The sequence below is a fragment of the Podarcis pityusensis genome (assembly GCF_964106645.2).
Source record: "Podarcis pityusensis genome assembly, chromosome: 8".
Taxonomy (NCBI): Eukaryota; Metazoa; Chordata; class Lepidosauria; order Squamata; family Lacertidae; genus Podarcis; species Podarcis pityusensis.
In genome coordinates, this window is record NC_138033.1 from 84032284 (window position 1) to 84055879 (window position 23596).

Here is a 23596-nt window from a genome sequence, read left to right on the forward strand (position 1 = left end):
GATCGGCAAGTCCTAGGCTCTTGTGGTTTAACCCACAGCACCACCCGCGTCCCGCGTGCTTGTGTAGAAATTACAATAAATGTCCCACTTACTCCTTGGTTTGATATTATGTAGTCGCCAGGGACACCCAACAGGCACAGCTATAGAAGCATAGAATTGCAGAAAGAGAATGGACATCAAGGGCCATCTAGTCCAAGCCCCTGTGGTGACTTTTCTGTGTTGCTGCGGGGGGGGGGGGGGCTTGTTTCAAAAGGTCAGCTTCAGGAGATGCTTTATTTATCAGTTTTTGGCTCCGGTCTTTGCCATTCTTCTTCATCTGGATGTTTTCGTGTCTTTCAGGGAACTACGTGCTCAACTACCTTGCCACCAGACCCAAGCTGGCAACTTTCGTTACGCAGGCACTAATTCAGCTCTACGCCAGGATCACAAAGCTGGGCTGGTTTGACTGTCAGAAAGATGAATATGTTTTCAGAAACGTCATCACTGACGTCACAAGGTTTTTACAGGTTGGCCGTTTCCTCCACCCCACCCGTCCCACTTGGCGTATGTAGTGGTTTAACCAAGAGGCTTCCCAGGATGCCATCAGACAGTCGCCACCAACCTAATGCTCTCTAGCTGTTTTGGACTGTAATTCCCAGCCAGCAAGGCCATTTGGCACTGGGGCTGATGGAAAACCCTTCAAGGTGGTTTGCGACAATAAATTAAAATAATGAAACACAGTAATAGAGTGTACCCAAAATATTAAAACCAAAAACCATCAATGCACAGTACAGAATCACTTCTGCCCAAGGGATCTTAATTGTCTCTCTTTGTGGGTGTGGGTGTGTGGGTGTGTGTGTGGGCAGTAACATTTGTCATCTTGCTGCTTTGACCTCCCTTGTCATTCAGTCTGACTCTGCCTGTTCCTTCTCCAGGACAGTGTAGAACACTGCATCATAGGAGTGACAATCCTGTCTCAGCTAACAAATGAAATTAATCAAGTAAGTGCCTCAGCCTTCGCCAGTAAACTCATTGTCAACGCTTCTCCTTTGGATTGCTGCTGTATGTTATGCACCGATTTCATGTCCTTTGGTGGTAAGAAATTGAGCACTCCCTCCAGAGATTAGTCTCTGCTGTCTCAGGCTTCGTTTACACCTCTTCCCTATCCAGAGACTCAGAAGGGCACTGCTTTCTATGAAAAGCATTAACTGATGGTGACCCAGAGTTCTTCCTCAGCCAAAAGTCCTCATTTCTTCAGTAAGAATAGCAAAGCCACTCTTTGCAAAATTGCAAATAATCACCCTCTTCCTCCAGCTTCTCCTTTCCAGGCATTTAGATGGCTCGGCCTGTACCCCATGCAAAGGAGACAGTCAACCTCAGTCGGGAAACTTGGGCATTCCCTGAATGCTGCCAGGCTGTCACAGTTTTGTTCTGCAGAACTGTAAATCATTGAACAGACTTCTAAATTCTTAGCTGGGATTCCTGCGTTGCAGGCTCTTAGACTAGATGGCATTTGGGTTCCCTTCAAACCCTAGAGTTCTATGAAATTAGTGCTCTAGGCGGTTAGCATGCTTTATTTACTGGCAGAGGACAGTATATGGGGTGTTCTGCTGTTTCGTGTTTTTCCTTTATTGAGATGGTTACTTTGACTCTGCACTCTTTAACAGACACTTGAGTTCTAATGATCTCTTTCTCTTTCTCTATCTCTCTTTCCCTGCTCCCCACCCCACCCAGGCAGACACTACACACCCACTGACCAAGCACAGGAAAATAGCCTCTTCATTCCGAGATTCATCTTTGTTTGATATTTTCACTCTCTCGTGCAATTTACTAAAACAGGTGATGTGAGAACAACATTTGGGGGGGGGTGGAACTTTGGACAGTGTTTTCTTCTAGCTGTGGGTTTAGGACCCTGAAATTGCTTCTGTGAAGAATGCTGTGTCAAGCAAACGCCTGTGTGGTTTTAAATTAGCTGAGCTGTATTGACGAGAAATTTAGCTGTCCTGAAAAGGGAACTACAGAATAATAATAATAATAATTAATAATACCTTTATTTCTAACGTGCAACCTGTGTACAATGAAATTAACTGAGCCTCCCTCCCCCCCCCAAACACTCAATCTCATTGCACTCTGTGTGCTTGTCGCACAACACACCAACCCTGAAAGTCAGTTGCACTATATTATTTTCCGTTCAGCAGCCTAACAGCCCACGGATAGAAACTGTTTTTTAGCCTGTTGGTACGACTGATTATACTTCTATATCTCCTGCCTGAGGGTAGAAGATTAAAGAGGTGCTGGCCGGGGTGTGAATCGTCCCTGAGAATTTTTCTCGCTCTCCTAAGACAATGATCCCTTGCGATGTCATCTAGCGGACTCAAGGGACAGCCCATGATATCATGTGCTGTGTTCACCACCCCCTGTAAAGACTGCCTGTCCGTGGCTGTTCAAGCCAGCATACCACACTGTGATACAATATGAGAGGAGGCGAAGCAGTGTTGAGTTCAAATCCCCACTCGGCCATGAAGCTCACTGGGTGACTTTGGGCCAATCATACACTCTGAGCCTCGCCTACCTCACTGGCTTGTTGTGGGGGTTAAATGAGGAAGGGGAGAATCGTGTACACCACCTTGGAGAAAAATGTGATGTGTGAATGCAGTACAGTGGTACCTCGGGTTAAGCACTTAATTTGTTCTGGAGGTCTGTTCTTAACCTGAAACTATTCTTAACCTGAGGTACCACTTTAGCTAACGGGGCCTTGCGCTGCTGCCGTGCGATTTCTGTTCTCATCCTGAAGCAAAGTTCTTAACCCGAGGTACTATTTCTGGGTTAGCGGAGTCTGTAACCTGAAGCGTCTGTAACCCAAGGTACCATTGTAAATAACAAAAGTAAAGCAGCAGAAAATTGAGGGTTGGCACTGAATAAAAGTCATGCCCTTTTACATGGTTTTGTATGTTTTGTAGTATTTTATGCACTGAGACTTGCCGTTATCTTTATTATAGATTAGTAATTCTTTACTGTAATTGATAAGTGTAATCTGTCTATTATTTGCTGATGTTTAATTTTACTGTTTACTATTAAATTCTAATAGATTATTGACTATTGCTTTATTTAAGTTGTTTATTTTAAAGTTATTGTGACTTTTTATATTGCATCAGATTGTTATTATTAGTGTTCAGTGTTTTATTATGTTTTTATATGTGTTGGATATAAAACCCAACCAGATGGGCAGGGTGTAAATAAATAAAAACATCATTATTATTTATTAAAACCGAGTTCCACAGGAAATAAAGCTCCACTTTTTCTTTTACTGTAAGATTGGGGCATTCCAGCGTTTCTGGTAGGGGAGCCCTGAGATGAAACCTTTTTGCTTTCCCATTCCAGGATTCCCTTTTCCTTTAGGCTTGGCAGGTGTCTTGAACTCTGCCCATTAACAGATGTGGTTTTCCATTCTATTTTTCTTCTTCTGGTAGGCTTCAGGGAAAAACCTGAACCTGAACGATGAAAGCCAGCACGGCCTCCTCATGCAGCTTCTCAAGCTCACACACAACTGCCTAAACTTCGACTTCATTGGTACATCCACAGATGAGTCCTCAGATGACCTTTGCACCGTGCAGATCCCCACCAGCTGGAGATCAGGTAAAGCGCCTTTCTTCCCTTCTCTGGCCCAGCCGTGAGAATCCTTGGGAAGTGAGCTGTGGGAGGGGAACTTGATCAGTATCAGGTGTGACTTTGCAAACTGTGTGCAGTCTTCCCATCCTCTCTGAGTGACCAGAGTGCTGACAGATCCCCAATTCAAGTATTCCTGTGCTAGGGCTGTTGAGAGTTGTACAGTGGTACCTCGGGTTAAGAACTTAATTCGTTCTGGAGGCCTGTTCTTAACCTGAAACTGTTCTTAACCTGAAGCACCACTTTAGCTAATGGGGCCTCCAGCTGTCGCCGCGCCACCGGAGCATGATTTCTTTTCTCATCCTGAAGCAAAGTTCTTAATCTGAGGTAATATTTCTGGGTTAGCGGAGTCTGTAACCTGAAGCGTATGTAACCCGAGGTACCACTGTAGTCCAAAACATCCAGAGGGCACCAAGTTGGCACAAGTGAAGTGCTGTAGCTTGTATGGATAAAGATGAGTTGTAAAATGTCTAGAAATTGGTGCCTGAGTTTTGATTTTTTTAAATACAGCCATACCTCGGTTTGAAGTTGCTTCAGGTTGAGTGCTTTTGGATTGCGCTCCACGGCGACCCAGAAGTAACAGAACGCGTTACTTCCGGGTTTCATCTCTCGCGCATGCGCAGACAGTCAAAATGACGTCACGCACATGCGCGGAAGCAGCGACGCGCAGACACGGGTTGCGTTTACTTCAGGATGCGAACGGGGCTCTGGAACAGATCCCGTTCGTATCCAGAGGTACCACTGTACTTACTTTCATCTTCCCTCCCTGTCCCCTTTCCCTTGCATGTGGTGAACGAATGGATGTTTAGTTTAGACTTTACCATCCGGGTGCCTCAGTTTTGGACTGAAACTCGCATTGGCCGCAACTAGCCAGCGGTGTAGTGGGGCAGTGTTGAGAGCACAGCCCCACATGCTGGGGTTGATGGGAGTTGTAGTCCAAAACTTATTGAATGCACCAGGTTGAAGAAGGCTGGTTTAGTAGAAGCTTTGAAAACAAGAAGCATAAGACGGCACTTTTACACAAGGCTGTACTTGATAGTTGCTGTTCGGTTCATGCCAATTAAAAAAATTATCTCCAGAATGACTGCCTCCCTCAATGGGGAACCAGCATGGGGTGGGGGGAATCTTTCAGCAGAAACATTCTGCAAATAACATTGGTTTTCTTTTTGTTGTTGTCTTAGAAAGAAAACAGTTTGCTTCTGCATGCTAGGTTCATTCAACAGCAGCGGCTGAATATTAGAGAATTTTCTTAATGTTTGTACAGTGGTACCTCTGGTTGTGAACGGAATCCGTTCTGGAGGCCCGTTTGCAACATGAAAAGCCCGTAACTTGAAGCGCCGTGTCTGCGCAGGTGTGCGGCGTGATTTAGTGCTACTGTGCATGCGCAAAGTGCAATTTAGTGCTACTGCGCATGCACGAGCAGTGAAACCTGGAAGTAACCCTTTCCGGTACTTCTGGGTCGCTGCGGGACGCAACCTGAAAAACGTAACATGAAGCAAACATAACATGAGGTATGACTGTATTGAAGTCTGAAAGCTCTGTGTTTCCAGTCTCAGCTCTGGGTGGGCGGTGATGTTTAAAATTTCTATACCATCTTCATCCGAGGATCACAGGGCGGTTTACAATAGAAAAACACAGAAATACACACCACAGTAACAAACAAAAAACACGCACAGTTTAAAAGGCCATGGTTTGTTTAATTAGGCAAAGGTCTGGGAGTAGAGGAATGTTTTTGCCTGAAGATATGTAACAAAGGTGGCAGGCGAGCTTCCCTAGGGAAAGCATTCCACATGCAGGGAAGTTATATGTGACATGAGAAGAACCACTCAAGGATCTCCTGAGGTCTTTCAGCATCTTTAAAAGCCGTTGAGAGTGGGGATTGGGGCCATGATGCTGTAGATTGGCCTCCAGTTTTAGAATCATAGAGTTGGAAGGGATCATGAAGGCCATCTAGTCCAACATCCTGTAATGCAGGAATCTTATAATGATCATAATGATGATGAAAAACCCGTCAGCGCCAAGGGTGTTGAAGGCCTGAGATAGTCACGAGTGCTGGTTGAACCACTTTGCCAGAGTTCGGGTATCGACAGTGATGTGTTGTTTGTTTCTTCCAGCCTTTCTAGATTCCTCAACTTTACAGCTGTTTTTTGACCTGTACCATTCCATCCCTCCTACGTTTTCACCTCTGGTGAGTGTGGCTTTCCTGACTCAGTGGGCAGGGGCATATGTTCCAGGGGCATACATCCCCTTGAGAAGATTCACAGGGTGGATTTGATCACCCTGTTGGGAGATCAGGAGGAAGTTTTTCTCCCTCCCTCCCTCTGCAAAATGGTTACCTGCTTGTTTGCATTGTCTTTCCACAACCTATATGCCAGTGCAAGTGTGTATTTGGTTTATATTTTATCCCAGACAACTTACGGTTCTCCCTTTTATTCACCCTCCTGCCTTTAGGTCTTATCGTGTCTAGTGCAAATCGCCTCTGTACGTAGGTCCCTATTTAACAATGCAGAAAGAGCGAAGTTCCTGTCTCATCTCGTTGATGGTGTCAAGCGAATACTGGAAAACCCTCAGGTGAGTCTGTCAGAACTGTGGATGGGAGTTAACTGTGTGTGTGTGTGTGTGTGTGTGTGTGTGGTCACAAACTGCCTCTTGAAGCTTGGAAACAGTGGAGATCCAAAGGCCCATGGAACTGAGCAACAGGTGGTAAACTAGCTGGCAACCAAGGCAAAGCTTAAGAGGGTAAATAAACACAAAGCTTCATCGTACTCGTGGTTAACTTTGGGCAGGCAAAATTGGAGGAAAGAAATAAGTGGTTGTGACTGAGAAAATGTCCCGGGATTGAGATCCGTCAGTAGGTGAGTGCTTCATACTGAACCCAGCAACATTATGTGCCAAAAGATTTTTTTGGCAAGTCTCTGTGCTGAGCTCTGCAACCTATAGTGCACACACGTGTGTGTGTTTATTGCCGTGTTCACTCTTCAGTTTTTTAGTCACTCCTTCCATATCCACTGACTGTGCTCTGTTCTCATTGGACTGTTATTCCAGTTGTTGAAAACCACTGGAGAGGGAAGTGCTCTTGCACAGGTTTCCAATTGGAACATCTGGTTGGCCATTGTGAAAAGAGGATGACTGACTAGATGGGCCTTTGGCCCCACCCAGCAGTCTCTTCTTCTGTTTCCTCTCTCTCTCTCCCCCCCCCCCCCACTTCTGCAAACCTTTCCCCCCCAGTTGCTGATTCCTTCTTGTGTGTGGACGGTGCCTTTTGTGGTAGGTAAAGGCAGGAACTTGGAACAAGGTCTCTCTTTGTATACTTGTTTGTTCTGCTAGATAATAAGAAGCTACAAAGAGATGCAGGTCACAAGAACCTCAGCCTACTCCAGGCTTCATAAAGTTCACCCGGCCAGTACCTACCATTCTTGGTGCACAACAGGTTTGAGCAACATTGCTGTGCCCCATCTGAAGACAAGGGCAGCTGTTGACTCCGCACAGTGTGCCAGGCTGGTTCACGGTGGTAGGATGCCCACCAACATTGCAGAGCGAGTCAGAGGTCTTAGGTGCTCAGTTATTTAGTGCCTGAACAAATTAGTGTTTCGGATACTGTACTTAATGGCAGCCCCTATCACCAGCAGTCTTGGGCTGCTGTTGCCTGGACTCTCAGGTAGACCCATTCATTGTATGCCACAGTGATGAGCCTTCACTAGTCCCCAGCCATGGGAGCAAACGTTTTTTGTGCTGTGCCACACTTTAATGTTGTGAGCTGCCCTGTGATCTTCAGATGGAGGGTGGGATGCAAATTAAATAATCAATCAATCCAGTTTACTGATTCCTGTGCCATGACCCATTTCGAAATTTGTTCCTTTCCCAGAGCTTGTCAGACCCAAACAACTACCATGAGTTCTGTCGACTTCTGGCCCGCCTGAAAAGCAATTACCAGCTCGGGGAGCTGGTGAAAGTGGAAAACTACCCTGAGGTCATCCGCCTCATTGCCAACTTCACAGTGACCAGCTTGCAGGTGAGAAGCTGCGTGGTTTGGCACTGTGTGCGTGTGTGTGTTGCGGAGGGAGGGTTTTCAGCAGGGGGAGAGCACCCAAAATCACACTGCAACCTTTGACCTCGTTAGGTTGAAACTGAGAGGGAAGTGGTGGGCTCCCCTCTCAGAGTCACCTGCTGCGGGTATATAAGGTGCATAAGGTAATATTGTGCCCCCTGTCATTACGCAGAATTGCCTTGGATTGTTCCTTGCTGCACAGCATTTTAGCTCATTAAGAGCAGAAAACACTTCCAGCCGTTCAGACCACAGCAAGGCAAAGCGTACCGTCTGTCAGGGCCACCAGTCTTTGAAACATCTCCTCTCCCCATGTTTGGGAAATGTACTGACGTTAGGTAGCCTGCATGTGAGGGAATTTAAAAATTGTGTGAAAGGATATTGTTAGGAGAATCTGCTTACTGTATGTTTCTGTAATGTTTGTGGGGGGGGGGGGGATCTCAGCCTTGGACCAGTTTGATAGAAAGTAGACACTGAATTCTTCTTGCTTAACCAGGCATCCAGCTCTGATAATGCAGGCATGCTTTTCCTCTGAGAATGTGACTTAATTTCTGCGCATGTGTAAAGCTAAGGTGAGGGAGTGCCTCTGTATAAGCTACTCTTGTTCTGACCAAATAAAAACTATCGTAAACGTTGCAACTGGAGTGGTGAATAGAAGAAAATCCGCTACCTTGGCCCGCATGGCAGAATCTTGTTTAATTTTATAAAAATGGAGGAGCTTCCTTTGTTGTATTCAGGTGCTGAGATGCATGACACACACACCCAAAATAAGGATGTTCAAGGTCCCAAGTACAGACTTTAGGTTCCCCTTTAGAAGCATACAGGTGTCCAAACAGATCTGCACTGTGCTGCTTACTCTACTTACAAATGTTGATGGCTGTTTGCTTGAATGGCTCCCATGTCCTTCAGCCCAAAGGCTGGGGGTCGGGGTGGGGGACGCTGGCCAGCCCGCAAGTGGCATTCCGTTTCCTCCCCTTTGTTCCTACAGCACTGGGAATTTGCTCCGAACAGCGTTCACTATCTCCTGAGCCTGTGGCAGCGCCTGGCAGCGTCGGTTCCTTACGTCAAAGCCACAGAGCCACACATGCTGGAGACTTACACGCCTGAAGTCACCAAAGCTTACATCACCTCCAGGCTGGAGTCTGTGCACATCATACTGAGGTAAAGAGGCCAAGGATAAAGTGGTACTCAAGGAGTGGAGGGAGAACAGCCTGCACAACCCCTTGTTGGTACCTAAGCAGTTCAGGACCCAGTTATCTGAAGGACCCATGTACCCATACGTACCTACCCAAGCTATAAGCTTGGCCCTGCAGCTGCTGTCCAGCGCACGGGTAAAAGCTGTTAGGTTGGTGAGTACCAGCAGCAGCAGCGCCTTTTCTGTGGTGGCCCCCTAAACCTACAACATCCTTCCCAGGGAAATACACATGATCCCCCTCTCATAGGCCTTTTTTCATTCTGGTCTGTGTTGGGGTGATTTTAGGGTTGCTGTGTTTTAAGAACTTGGTTTTATCTGCTGCATCTGCATGTTTGTTTTTTAAATGCTTTACAACTTGGGGATTTTAATATTGATCTGTTGTTGTGGGAGTTATTACCCACACAAAAATATGCTGTGGTTATTTATTTACTTATCAGTCTTACTTGTAGCTCCCTCTTATTTGAATGTTCTCAGTCCCAGAGTGGGAAGGAAAGTAAAAAAATTTTTAAAAACCATAGAAAAATGATATAGAAAAATTACAAAATCATATCAACAGGACCAATAAACAGCTAAACAATTCTATCATAGGGTAAACAGGTAAAATTGCATCAGCATAAGTGAGTGAGTGAGTGAGTGAGTGAATGAATGAATGAATATTTCCAGTTTAACAAAATGTGGGCCTTGGGCTCAACAGAGCTGCCAGGTAGTGATTTACAGGTGGATTTGCTGGCCTCCAGAGAGTTGCCACAAAACAACAGCATAGTGGGCCTTGCCTTACAGTCTAGAGGTGAGAACTGAGCTGCGTTCTTTGGGAAACAAGCTTGATCAACCTTCTGGGAGCCGCGTTTCACTCTCTCTCCCCGCCTTGCTGCTTGCTCCCCATGCAGAGACGGCTTGGAAGATCCGCTGGACGACACGGGCCTGGTGCAGCAGCAGCTAGACCAGCTGTCCACTATCGGGCGCTGTGAATATGAGAAGACGTGTGCTCTCCTTGTGCAGCTGTTTGACCAGTCAGCTCAGTCCTACCAGGAGCTGTTGCAGAGTGCGACGGCCATCCCTGTGGATGTGGCTGTGCAGGAAGGTGAGGGCCCAGAGATCAGCTGCATCACTCCTGTGCATCACAGCAAAGAAGATTTCGGGGAAAGGGGTTGTATAGGGTGCTGCTGCTTCTTCACCCTTTAGCCAACCCAGCGTCCTTTAAGATTGTGACCCTTTGTGCATATTTTAATTAGTTTGTCATGGGTATTACCTGTGAATTTTTCAGGTTGTACTTTGAACAGATCTTGGAAAAGGGGACATAAATTGCTTGCCTCCAGAGATTTTGTCAGCAAAGCAGATACGGCATGCGGCAGGAAGGGACTCTGTTTTGCTGCCCCATCTTGCATCATTTGCTGCAAATTATAGTATGTGTTGCAGTAATGGAGCAGTGGAAATGGCAAATGACTTTGGGGCAGTAAGAGAGTAGGTGGCAAGTTTCATCTAAATATCAGAGGAAAGGGGCATTAGAACCTATTAGATGCTGGTTGAAACTGCTGAGGTTAAAGAAAAAAGAATAGCATTTGTTCAAAGGTTGGCTGTGGTTAGGAGGAAGAAGAAATTAAGCGCTGGCATAATCTGCTATTTAAAACCACTGCTTCTAATAATAATAATAATAATAATAATAATAATAATTTATTATTTATACCCCACCCATCTGGCTGGGTTTCCGCAGCCACTCTGGGCGGCTTCCAACAAAACACTAAAATACAATAACCTATTAAACATTTAAAGCTTCCCTAAACAGGGCTGCCTTCAGATATCTTCTAAAAGTTTGGTAGTTATTTTTCTCTTTGACATCTGGTGGGAGGGCGTTCCACAGGGCGGGTGCCACTACCGAGAAGGCCCTCTCCTTGGTTCCCTGTAACTTGACTTCTCTCAGTAAGGGAACCACCGGAAGGCCCTCGGTGCTGGACCTCAGTGTCCGGGCAGAACGATGGGGGTGGAGACGCTTCTTCAGGTATACTGGACCGAGGCCGTTTAGGGCTTTAAAGGTCAGCACCAACACTTTGAATTGTGCTCAGAAACGTACTGGGAGCCAGTGTAGGTCTAACTATAAGAACAGATCAGCAGTGCAACAGATTGTCAGGAAAACAGTAGAAACTCACTCCCCCCTCCCTTTTTTTCAGAAGTACAGTGGTTGAGATATTTTTAGTATGGACTGTAGATGCAAGGGAATCCCATCTTCCCCAATTGTTGGACCTTGATCTTAGCTTTTCAGGGAAACACTTCTGTGGATCAGGACTCTTGCTCTTCTGGTTTCAGGACGCCTGACATGGCTCGTCTATATCATTGGGGCTGTGATTGGTGGCCGAGTGTCATTTGCCAGCACAGATGAGCAGGACGCAATGGACGGCGAGCTGGTTTGTCGGTAGGAGCCATTGGATTCCTTAGCAGCCCTGGTTTCTTCATGCTGAAAACACTAGAATATGGAAAGGGCCATAATGAAGAGCTGTTATCTGGGATTGGTGGCTGGCTGGGTGGGAGAATTAGTGGCACAGCTCTGTGGCTGCTCTTACCTTCAGGGTTATCACGAGGGCTGTGTACTGCAGAAGTTTGAACTCCGAGGAATCTCCATCCCAGAATTAGTGGAAGCAGAATAGATTATACAAATCTCCATCTTATTCCGCAGACTTCTTGCACATAGAAAGGTTCCTCTTGCCAAAAACAAGTTGTGCATTCCGGGGTAAAACGTAATTAGGAAAGTGTAGAAAACGCTTCTAAAACAGCAGAAAATGTTGGGTGAGAAGCATTTTGAACTTGACTGAATACAGTGGTGCCTCGCAAGACGAAAAGAATCCGTTCCGCGAGTCTCTTCGTCTTGCGGTTTTTTCGTCTTGCGAAGCAAGCCCATTAGCGGTTTAGTGGATTAGCGCTATTAGCGGGCTTAGCGGATCAGCTGATAAGCGGCTTAGTGGCTTAACGGATCAGCTGTTAAGCGGCTTAGTGGATCAGCTGATAAGCGGCTTAGTGGCTTAACGGATCAGCTGTTAAGCGACTTAGCGGATCAGCTGATAAGCGGCTTAGTGGCTTAACGGATCAGCTGTTAAGCGACTTAGCGGATCAGCTGATAAGCGACTTAGCGGATCAGCTGATAAGCGACTTAGCAGATCAGCTGATAAGCGGCTTAGCGGCTTGGGAAAAGGGGGGGGGAAACCCGCAGGAACTCGCAAGACATTTTCGTCTTGCGAAGCAAGCCCATAGGAAATTCGTTTTGCGAAGCACCTCCAAAATGGAAAACCCTTTCGTCTAGCGGGTTTCCCGTCTTGCGAGGCATTCGTCTTGCGGGGCACCACTGTACTTAAAATTTCACACAAGTCAAGGATCCCTGAGAGTCTTTTAAGCCCTTGTAGTGGATTTTCTTCAATTAATCCATGCCAGCGGCATCATCTCTGATCATGCATGCATGCTTTTCCTCTGAGATTGTGACTTAATTTTTCTGCTTGTGTAAAGTTAATGCACAGGAATGCCACTAGATATGCCTGTGTTTACTCACAAGCCTTTGAACGCTGCTTTTGTGAGTTCCCAATGGTTGCTGTTGTTCTGACCAAGTAAAAGCTGTTTTAAACGTCACCACTGGAATGGTTAATCAAAGAAAAACCACTACACCCTCTTTGGCTCAATCCTACATAAAATTTTGGGCAGTGCATTGAGTCATTTTCAGCCTGCAGAGAGCACAGAAGCCTAATTGAATATTCCCCCTGCCCATTGATACAATTCATTCTTGCATGTGGACACCAGTGAACTGGAGCAAGTCCTGCGTCTCAGAGGCACCTTCCAGTGGTGACTGTCATGGCCGCAGGCTGCCTACCTGCCTGTGGCTGCATCTTCAGTCTGGTGTCCAGTGACGCATGCGTCTGCCCTACAGTTAGCCCCCTCTCCTTGTGTCGAGAGTGTGCAGAGTTCTGCAGCTCATGCTCTTAATGCCTGCGTTCATCTAACATGGGGTAACAAAGAGGCACCCTTTCCTCATGGCAGGGGCAACTTCAAACTTGCTGGCTAAGTACTGAGCCTCTGTGATGTTTCATGACCTTCAATTCCCACCCCCTCACTTGTTGCCTCTCTAGGGTTCTTCAGCTCATGAACCTAACAGACTCGCGCCTGGCTCAGGCCGGCAATGAGAAGCTTGAGCTTGCCATGCTGAGCTTCTTTGAGCAGTTCCGGAAGATCTACATCGGAGACCAGGTGCAGAAGTCTTCCAAGGTAAATGCCTCCTCGGCCTCCTAGTGGCTTTTATGTTTTCGGGCCTACCTGCTCTCATGGCATAATGAAAGGCTCCACTTGCGACTGCTTTTTTGTGAATCGCTGGCTGTTGGAAGTCGGCCGCGGTTAAGGCTAGTGGCCAAAGCAGAAGTCAAATGTTTTCTCCGTACCCAAATCAAGAGGTGCAGGGTGCTTGGAGGAGTTCCACGTGAATGCAGCTGCCTCCAAATGGAGAATACCTGGGTGAGGTCTGGGCTAGACAGAGGGCAGCATGGCTGTGAAGCCTGAAAGAGCCTCCCCACAAGCAGCAGAAAAGAAAGCCTGAGCTCTATATAGCTATTGATGACTACTAGCCACAATAACTATGCTCTGCCTCCACGGTTAGGCCGAAACGCTTCTGAATACCAGTTGCTGGAAAGCACTGGAGGGGAGAGTAGCTCTTGTGCTCAAATCCTGCATAACCAAAGTGAAAACAGGATGCTGGACTAGATGAGCCATTGGCCTGTTGCGGCAGGCTCTTCTTGTATCCTTAAATGATTCTAGGAGGCAGGTGCCATACTAAACAGCCATTGAGTCTTGTGTTTTCTTTTTCCTGACCTGCTAGGCTTCTGTTTCCTCCAGGCACCTGTGGTCTTAAAGGAAAAATAACAATTTCTACGGAAGCCTCTAAGCTTGACTTTGTTTTCCGCTTCTAGCTATATCGGCGGCTCTCGGAGGTCCTCGGGCTGAACGATGAGACCATGGTCCTGAGTGTCTTTATAGGGAAAATGTAAGTGTTCAGACTCCTTGCCAGTTGCGCTTGTCCATCATACATCTCAAGCCCTTGAGCCTCTGCTGGGATGCTCAGAGACTAGAGCAGGAACACCTCCAGACTACAGGCTGAACTTTGGGCCTGAGTTTGGCTGATGGGCTGCTCCAGAGATGCACCTGTCCTCCTCCTCTACACCTTCCCCCACATGAGATTTCTCCTCCCAGCAGCGGTTTCACCTGCCTAGGCAGGAGTGAAAAGGCATGCTCTGTTTTGCACGCCAGCCACCTTCCAAAGCAGGACTGTTCTGCCCCTGCCCACCCCCTGGTAGCATTACTTAATTTTAAATGGTTGAAGGCTCCCTTCTTGGAAGTGTGGCCTGGGATGAGCCAGTCAAGCTCCTGAGGGGCCAAGGGGGTCAAGCGCTTCCCTCCCTAGCCCCCAGGCCGAATCAGCCCTTGGCTGCCCACCTTGAGGCCTGTGGCTGCTGGGTGAGACTCTTCACAAGGGCTTCTGGAATTCTGCAGCCGGTGGTGGAAGGGGCAGGTTGCCTCACGGCAGAGGGGCATGTTGTCACTGCCGCAGGATTCTCTTGCCCTTGCTGCAGAAATCGGCCCAACAGTGCCACAGCATTCCACGGGCCCTGAGTTTGGGCCAGTGTAGCTTTGGGATCCAAGTAGTGAAGATTATCTGAAGGATAATTTTCTAGTCAACCAAATGTAAGTACTGTGACTTTACGCTGGTCTTTTCTGGCTTGTGTCGTTGTCTGTGGCTTTAGGGGAGGATGGAGATGGGTGAGAGAAAGGAGGGGCAGTCTTGAATCTGAGTGCATTTTTTTTCTCCCCTTCTAGCATCACCAACCTGAAGTACTGGGGGCGGTGTGAGCCGATCACCTCCAAGACACTACAGCTTCTCAATGACCTCTCCATTGGATATCCTTTTCAGCAGACCTCTTCCTTGGGTTTGGGCACCCAACGGACACGTCGTCACAGTTGCAGGCAGCTGTCAGGCAAAGCCAGGCTTCCTTGCTTTGATGTCCTTCAGAAGAAGAAGAAGAAGAGTTTGGATTTGATATCCCGCCTTTCACTCGCCTTTCAGGGCTCACCGTCCCATTTCCAGCCTGGCAATTGATAACTTTGGTCTGCCTCAAAATCATCATCCCATTTCTCATTTTGCCCAGAAAAAAATGGCCCCTACCCCCTAGGTGATTGATTCCAGCGAAGTACTAGGGTTTTGTAGAGCGCCAGTGTGGTGTAGTGGTTAAGAGCGATAGACTCATAATCTGGTGAACCGGGTTCAGGTCTCCACTCCTCCACATGCAGCTGCTGGGTGACCTTGGGCTAGTCACACTTCTCTGAAGTCTCTCAGCCTCACTCACCTCACAGAGTGTTTGTTGTGGGGGAGGAAGGGAAAAGGAGATTGTTAGCCGCTTTGAGACTCCTTCGGGTAGTGATAAAGCGGGATATCAAATCCAAACTCTTCTTTTGCACTAGAACAGGTTAACTTCATTTTCTTAACTCGCTTTGTATTTATAAAGTGCAGATAAATTGGGGAAGAAGCTTAGTCTAGTTGGGTAGGTGCAACTAGGATTTTAAAAAGCAAACTATTAATCAATAATTATGGGCTGGAAGAGGACCCAGACGTTGCCTTTTCAACTCCCAGCCCAATGCAGATTAATCTCTGCAGTCCGGGAGATCTACCACATTAATGTACTTGCAGAGCAGGTAACTTGCACACAGCAGAAGGAAGGTGAAAATCCCTTTGTGGCTATGTTCTGCTCCCACAGTTGGAGGCAGCAGTGTTTCTGAAAATCCATCACTAGAAACCACAGGAGGGGAGAGGCTCTTGTGCTCAGATCGCACTTGCCAGTGTCCCACAGGCATCTGGTTGGCCGCTGTGAGAGCAGGATGCTGGACTGGATGGACCATTTGCCTGATCCAGCAGGCATTTCTCAAGTTCTTAAGGTCACTAGCCAGCCTGACCTATGGGTCAGGGAAGGAGTGTGTGAATGCAACCGCAGATATTGCAATAGGCAACTTTGACATTAAGGGCCTAACTCAATCAGTCACGCTGGCTGGGGCAGATGGAAGTTGTAGTCAGAACAATCTGGAGAGTACCAGGTTGAGGAACCCATCTTCCCGGGTTTCCATGAGGCTACCTTGTTGGCAGTCCCAGGAATCGTCCCTTCATCCTCCCAGGGCTTTCTAACCAGTTTTTGACTGGTGCTGTTTCCTTAACATGGCTTCTACCTACAGCAGCGTTAGGAAACTGGTGAAACTCAGCGCTGTGCAGTTCATGCTGAACAATCACACGGTAAGCTTTCAGCCATCTCTGGTGCTTCACTGAGGTTGAGTGAATTTGCACGGTGAAAGGTGTCCCTGTTTGTTCCTTAGGATGAAGTCTTCCTGGCCCAGGTAGCTTCTGTTCCCAAGGTCTCTGCTGAATACATGGCAGCTCCTCTCATGTCTCCTCTCAAGGGTTGTTGCTTGTGCTGCGCTGCCCCCTGTGGTGGCTTTTCATGCCGTGCTTCTAGATGGCAAAATTCTCCTACATCCATGCCTGAATCATCATGGGAGGCCTCTGTGCTGACAATGTGAGAGACAGGCAGAGATGGAGAATCTGTGCAGCCCTTTCCAATTCCCATGCAACATCCCCAGCATTCTCGGCTCAGTTCCTCACTAGTCTTTGTAGATATGCCACAAATGAGTTATTCTAGATCAGTGGTTCCCAAACATTTTTTAGGTCCCAGCCCCTGCAGTGCCCCCACCCTATAAATAACATACAGAATAGTGGTTTGCACAGCCCAGTAAGGCAGATAATAGCACAGTAAAATTCAAAACAGTAACCATTAATTGTACATTTATCCAAAAGACAATTAGTTCAATTAATTAAACAAAATTGGTGAACTCGATCCAATGATGCCAGGTTTCCAAAGCCTATCACTCATTTACACCTCCGGTGCCCCTCTGCTGCCCTTCTGCCTCTTAGCACCCCCCAGGTCACCCCCCACACACACACTCCGGAAGGAGCCGTACCACCCACCTTGGGAACCACAGATCTAGAGGCTGGGCTACGTGTTTGAAACACGGCTGCCTTTCAAGATTGCCAGAAGCCTGCTGTTTTGTTCTTGGGCAGAACCCATTGTCCTTCCTACAAAGATTTGTCCCCAAATCCGCATGGCAACGGAGCTCTGGGATGTCTTCTGTGACTGTTATGGACCCTCAAATCCGGCCTGCAGACCTGCCCTTCTGTTAGTCCCTTGTAAGATAATGATAACCTGAAAAAGAGAGAGAACCCTTTCAGTTTATAAAAGCTTTGTCTTTCTGCTTGCCTGGAAATGACTATTGCATCCCCAGGTAGCTAGACAGGCCCCTTAGCCCCCACTGCATGAGTTTCTAGTCTGTCTGTCATCTCCTTTGCACACACCTCCACAACCCTGGATCTGAGATATCAAAGCATCCGAAATGCAAGCAGAAGCAAGAGAGAGACCAGTTCCTCTTGCTGTGTAGAGCAGGCACCAGCAACCTTTTTCAGCCGTGGGCCGGTCCACCGTCCCTCAGACCATGTGGGGGGACAGAATATTTGGGGGGGGCAATGAACAAATTCCTATGCCCCACAAATAACCCAGAGATGCATTTTTAATAAAAGCACACATTCTACTCAAGTAAAAACACGCTGATTCCCAGGCCGTCTGTGAGCCGGATTGAGCAGGCGATTGGGCCGCATTCATCCCACGGTCCTTAGGTTCCCTACTCTTGGTGTAGAAAGTATGCAAAATGTTTTTTTTCTGGAGTGTATGAGAGTTGCTTTGAGCCTGGGATTAAAACACTTTAAATAAACACATGCCCCCAGCCCTTGTGAAGAGAAGCGTGTCAGGATCCTTGCCTTTTCCTTTCCCATTAGAGTGTATGGCTAATGACCTCTGGAAGGTGCTAAAGGTCTGTTTTCTAGGCTGTTCTAGTCCTTTTGGTAAGGGTTTGCATAGCTTTTTGCGGTTGTTAATTTTCAGGATACAGACCAGTTCAAAGTTGCTTCGCCTGTTACCTTTACAATGCTTGGGCATTTGACGTGAGTCATCCACATTTGACCGCTGTGCCCCACAAGCTCATGGCAGCTCTGGCTTGTATGCACAGGTCCAGGCCTTTCTATGGCTGGCTAGTATTGGTGATAGCATTTCAAATGCTAGGTTAAGTGCTACAAATTGCGCAAGTAAATACTAAAAAGAGGATGTTTTGCTATAATTTCCTGTTATTCGCACTTCCGTTGACAATTCAAATTGAATTTCAAAACCACGCCTAAATCATGACACTTGAGTAAGTGAAAAATCCTGTGCATTGTAAGTAATCTAGTGGAGTTACACACACTTGACAGCTGGGATTGATGACCAAATTCTAGTCAAGCTGCCCCAACTGCCGAAAGCAGGACAAGGAAGACAGTGTGCTCTTGACTGGCCAGTGTGGGCACAAGCCAGGCACAAAACCTGCCCCTTCACCCCCTGACCAGCTGCTCCTCAATAACCTAATTTTTGTTCTTCAACAGAGTGAGCACTTTTCGTTCTTGGGTATTAACAATCAGTCCAACCTGAGCGATATGAGATGTCGGACAACTTTCTACACTGCACTTGGGCGCCTCCTCATGGTGGACCTAGGTATTGCACTCTGTTCTTACGGGCCCAGAAACAGGCCGCTGGACTCTTCTAGTCTTAACTAATTTAATTATTGGTGGGGGCAGTTAATAAGCTAACTTACTGTAAAGCAAACAAATCTGCTAGGCAGGGTTGGGGAGGAATCTGAATGTTGGTCTTTTTTTTTTTTTATAAGATATTTATTAAGGTTTTTTGAAATATTACAGTGAAAATGAAAAAGAAAAAAGAAAAATACAAAATAAAAACAGTTAAAAACACACATATTTTCTATTACTTATTTTCCTTTAGCTTGTTTCCCGGACCTCCTCGTACCTCCCTTTTTTGTATTCCACTTCAATTTATTGGTTCAGCAAATCCTTACCATTAGATTTTAACCCATTTATAACCTTTTTTTCATATTCTCTTAGAACCGCTTAGTTACTATCCGCTTAGTTACTATCCAACATCATTCTATCATTCATTAATTTTACAATATTTCTGTAAATAGTCTTTAAATTTCTTCCAATCTTCTTCCACCGACTCTTCTCCCTGGTCTCGGATTCTGCCAGTCATTTCTGCCAATTCCATATAGTCCATCACCTTCATCTGCCATTCTTCCAAAGTGGGTAGATCTTGTGTCTTCCAATACTTTGCAATGAGTATTCTTGCTGCTGTTGTAGCATACATAAAAAAAGTTCTGTCCTTCTTTGGCACCAATTGGCCGACAATGCCCAGAAGAAAGGCCTCTGGTTTCTTCAAGAAGGTATATTTAAATACCTTTTTCAGTTCATTATATATCATTTCCCAGAAAGCCTTAATCCTTGGGCACGTCCACCAAAGGTGAAAGAATGTACCTTCAGTTTCTTTACATTTCCAGCATTTAATGTCGGGCAAATGATAGATTTTTGCAAGCTTGACTGGGGTCATGTACCACCTGTATATCATTTTCATAATATTCTCTCTTAGGGCATTACATGCCGTAAACTTCATACCTGTGGTCCATAACTGTTCCCAGTCAGCAAACATAATATTATGTCCAACATCTTGTGCCCATTTAATCATAGCAGATTTCCCCGTTTCATCCTGAGTATTCCATTTCAACAGCAAGTTATACATTCTTGACAAATTCTTAGTTTTGGGTTCTAACAGTTCTGTTTCTAGTTTTGATTTTTCCACCTGGAAGCCAATTTTCTTATCCAAATTATATGCCTCCATTATCTGATAATAATGAAGCCAATCTCTCACTTTGTTTTTTAGTTTCTCAAAACTCTGCAATTTCAATTTGTCTCCTTCTTGTTCCAAAATTTCCCAGTATTTCGGCCATTTGGCCTCCATATTGAGCCTTTTCAGAGCTTTCGCTTCCATCGGTGACAACCACCTTGGGGTTTTATTTTCCAATAAATCCTTGTACCTTATCCAAACATTAAACAGTGCTTTCCTGACAATATGATTTTTAAATGCTTTATGTGCTTTGACCTTATCATACCATAAATATGCATGCCATCCAAATACGTTGTTAAAACCTTCTAAATCCAAAATGTCTGTATTTTCAAGAAGTAGCCATTCTTTCAACCAGCAAAAAGCTGCTGATTCATAATAAAGTTTAAAGTCTGGCAGGGCAAATCCACCTCTTTCCTTTGCATCAGTTAATATCTTAAATTTTATTCTGGGCTTCTTGCCCTGCCAGACAAATCTAGATCTTTATCTTGTACACGTTAGCACCCCAAAGTTCACTAGATGGGCCAATTGAGGAGAATTAGTTCTGCTGACGGTGACCCCAGATTTGTGGCGTGTGTTGCAGTGCACAGGGCTGTAGAAGATAACAGTCCTTCATGCCTCTCTTCCAGGGGAGGACGAGGATCAGTATGAGCAGTTTATGCTGCCCCTCACAGCTGCCTTCGAGACGGTGGCGCAGATGTTCAGCACCAACACCTTCAATGAGCAGGAGGCAAAGGTAAGGAAGGTCCAGCTCTCGCTCCCCCAATCTTCAGCCACCTCCTCGCACAAGCCTTCAAGCCACGGAGAGCTTCTGTCGCCTGCTTGGCAAAACATTCTGGACTTCAGCTTAACCTATCAGCCAATGGCCCTGCTCACTGGGACTGATGCAAACTGTAGTCCAAAACTTGTAGTGGGCGCCTGGTTGGCAAAACCTGGCTTGGAGGCTCTCTCTCAACTTGTGCGTGCAACCAAGAGGGCTCTTCCACATACAGTCTCTAGTGATGGCTAGCCTCCTTCAGAATCTGAAGCAGGGATTACCTGTCAATGGAGGACGGTATCCTTTGACTTGGGCTCAAGGCAGGTCTTTTACAAATCACGCATAGTGCATCAGGCCATTAGGAGGAGGGTCTCCCTCAACACACACACACCTCAAATTCCTGCTCCTGCCTGCTGTTGAGGCTAGACCAGAGGTCAGTCACCTTTTTCAGCCGTGGGCCGGTCCACTGTCCCTTAGACCAGCGTTCCCCAACCTTGGGCCTCCAGCTGTTTTTGGACTACAACTCCCATCATCCCTCGCTAGCAAGACCAGTGGTCAAGGATGATGGGAATTGTAGTCCAAAAACAGCTGGAGGCCCAAGGTTGGGGAACACTGCCTTAGACCATGTGTGGGGCTGGACTATATTGGGGGGGTGGGGAATGAACGAATTCCTATACCCCACAAATAAGATGCATTTTAAATAAAAGGACACATTCTACTCATGTAAAAACACTTTGATCCCTGGACCGTCCGCAGGCCGGATTGAGAATGCAATTGGGCCGGATCTGGCCCCTGGGCCTTAGGTTGCCTACTCCTGGGCTAGGCATTTGTCAGAGCCCTTCTGCCTCTCTGAACTTACTCGTTCTCTTTTGGCTACCAGTAATTTCTTTTCCTCCCCTTCCTCCTTCTGCAGTGCTTAGTTAGGTGGCTGCCCCTGTTTGGCCACTTGATTTTTTTCTCGCTGCATGCAGACCTCATTGGGCTTTCAGGATGCTACCTTCCACCTGGACTGTAAAGCCATCAGGCTCCTCGTGCAATCCTGGCCTGGAAAGATCAATGACCAGTCCTTAATTTCATCCAGCGGGAAGTGGGCAGACAACCACTCAGCAAACGGACTCTCATTATGGATATTTATTTATTTATTTCCCACCCATTTATACCCCAGTTGGCAACAGAGGGGGGCTTTTTCTCTTATCTGGCCCCTGATCATTTCACAGGACTCTTAAAACTGTCACAGGCAGCAGATGCTAGCCTGTATGCATCTTTTTTTTTCTTTTCTTCTCATCCTGCGACAAGATGGTGGTGTGCTTAGAATGAAGTTATGGCCTAAACACTGAATCATGGAAACAACCTCTAAAACAAACCTTTCTGTGGTTCCTGATCAGAGTCTCAAACTATTCGGGGAAGAAGCCCTCAATGACATGCTAATTGAGACATTATTCTTACTCTTATTTTATTTGTACCCCACCCATCTGGGGGCTAGAGGATTGCAGAATCGGGGCACAGCGTTGATGTCAGATGACACCATCGCTCCTAGAACAAACCAGAGTCGCAACCCCAGCCAACTGTGCCCTTGACAATTCACACCTTCCCTCCTGCGAGAAGAGGAAACACGGGAGAAGGGTGTCATCCTAGCAACAGTTTTGGCCGTACATTGACTCCAGCAAAAGAAAGGCACCAGTTAATGTCACCAGTGTCCGGGTCTTCAGAAAAATACACCCCAGCCTCCCTGGCAATGCAATATCTGCTTGATATCCACAGTACAAAACAATTCCAGATTCTCAGAAATGTTTGGGGTGTACAGTAAGGGGTGTATGTTTGCTTTTTAAAATGAATTTAAAAAAAACCAAAGTGAACGAACCTCATTTGCTTTAAGTATAAAAACAAATGGTAATTCAAAAGAATGAGTTTTAAATGGGGAAAAAGCCATTTGTTTCTTTGGGGATAAAAAATGGAAACTGTCTGGAACAGCTTGTACCGGTTGCAGGGAGCTGGAAAAGAGAGCAGTCAGACACTGTCTGCACCTTTTAAAGTTGCCTATAAAACGGGCCGTTTGTCCTCTCCATTTGAAATTTGGCAAGTCTGATACCATTAAAGAGTTGTAGGACGCTTCTCAGTTTTATGTCATTTGGATAGAAAGCCCTGCAATTAGACAGCAAAAGACTAGCTAGGTCTGCTACCAAAAGAAACGGAAACAAAAATGTGAGATTAACAAAGTCAAATGCACTTGCTCCGGTTCAGTAATGGAAAACAAATAACAAAACAAATGGCATTTTAAATACTAAAAACAAATAGAGTAACTAACTGAGATATGTGTCTTGTTCACCTCTTGATGTATACGCCCGGTATTTTTCCCTCTCTGATAGTAAAGCATACCTGCATGTTCCAATGCATCGGAGGCACTCTAGACTTCTTGGGAATCTATATCGCCAGCTCTGAGCCCACTTTCAGACTGTTGCCTGTATTGTCTTCACAAAGCTTATCCTTCTCCTGGGACGAACACAGAGACCAGGGTTCACTTGCTGTGATACAACATCATCACAGCTGCCTGGCTAAGTCACCAAGACTTGGACACCAGAGTCTGAATCCTTCTGTGTGCAAAGTGATTCAGAAGCATTTTGGCATTGCCAAAGTCGCCTGGTGAATGGCAAAGTACACCGTTCATTTGAGGTTCCCAACAAAGCGTGTCAAAGAAATAGGTGCCTCATCTTTCCCGTCTCCTCACCAGAGACCTTGGGAAGTCTTGGTAAGAAGGAAGAGGTTGCATCGTGGAGGAGATGAGCTGGCTGCCTAGCCCTACTCCACAGCGGCCTGTACTCTTCGCTCCAGGAGAGTTGGGGCTATATTAGTTCCTGGCTGTCTTACTGCCCCTGGCATAAGCCAGTTGTGGCTCTTAGGGCTTCTGTAATTTGGATAATCTCTGCTATTGTATCCCTGACCCGTTCTTCTTAGAGGCTGTTGCATCTCTCTCCTTCCTTCCCTAATCTTGAGGGGTTTAGTTTAATGCCAATTATTCAGACTTTTTGGTTGGTCTCAGTGGCGTTGTGCCAAGCCTCCTCCTGATGGATGCTTTAGTTTGCTTGCCTTTTGGGCACAAGCCCTGCCTTGAGAGTGAGTGAGAGGGC

At 46.4% G+C, this 23596-nt stretch overlaps 1 protein-coding gene across 1 annotated transcript in view; it reads left to right on the forward strand.

Moving 5' to 3' along the window:
- The window catches only part of XPO7 (exportin 7), a 50993-nt gene that overhangs the window by 16782 nt on the left and 10615 nt on the right, over positions 1 to 23596 (forward strand). Inside the window, exons 4-19 of the mRNA XM_081017320.1 lie at positions 340 to 506; positions 915 to 980; positions 1714 to 1818; positions 3450 to 3615; positions 5760 to 5833; positions 6097 to 6216; positions 7511 to 7657; positions 8679 to 8851; positions 9773 to 9966; positions 11187 to 11292; positions 12989 to 13124; positions 13820 to 13893; positions 14724 to 14804; positions 16122 to 16185; positions 18412 to 18520; positions 20344 to 20450. Coding sequence (XP_080873446.1) covers positions 340 to 506; positions 915 to 980; positions 1714 to 1818; positions 3450 to 3615; positions 5760 to 5833; positions 6097 to 6216; positions 7511 to 7657; positions 8679 to 8851; positions 9773 to 9966; positions 11187 to 11292; positions 12989 to 13124; positions 13820 to 13893; positions 14724 to 14804; positions 16122 to 16185; positions 18412 to 18520; positions 20344 to 20450 — 1889 coding nt within the window. The remainder of the gene's footprint in view (positions 1 to 339; positions 507 to 914; positions 981 to 1713; positions 1819 to 3449; positions 3616 to 5759; positions 5834 to 6096; positions 6217 to 7510; positions 7658 to 8678; positions 8852 to 9772; positions 9967 to 11186; positions 11293 to 12988; positions 13125 to 13819; positions 13894 to 14723; positions 14805 to 16121; positions 16186 to 18411; positions 18521 to 20343; positions 20451 to 23596) is intronic.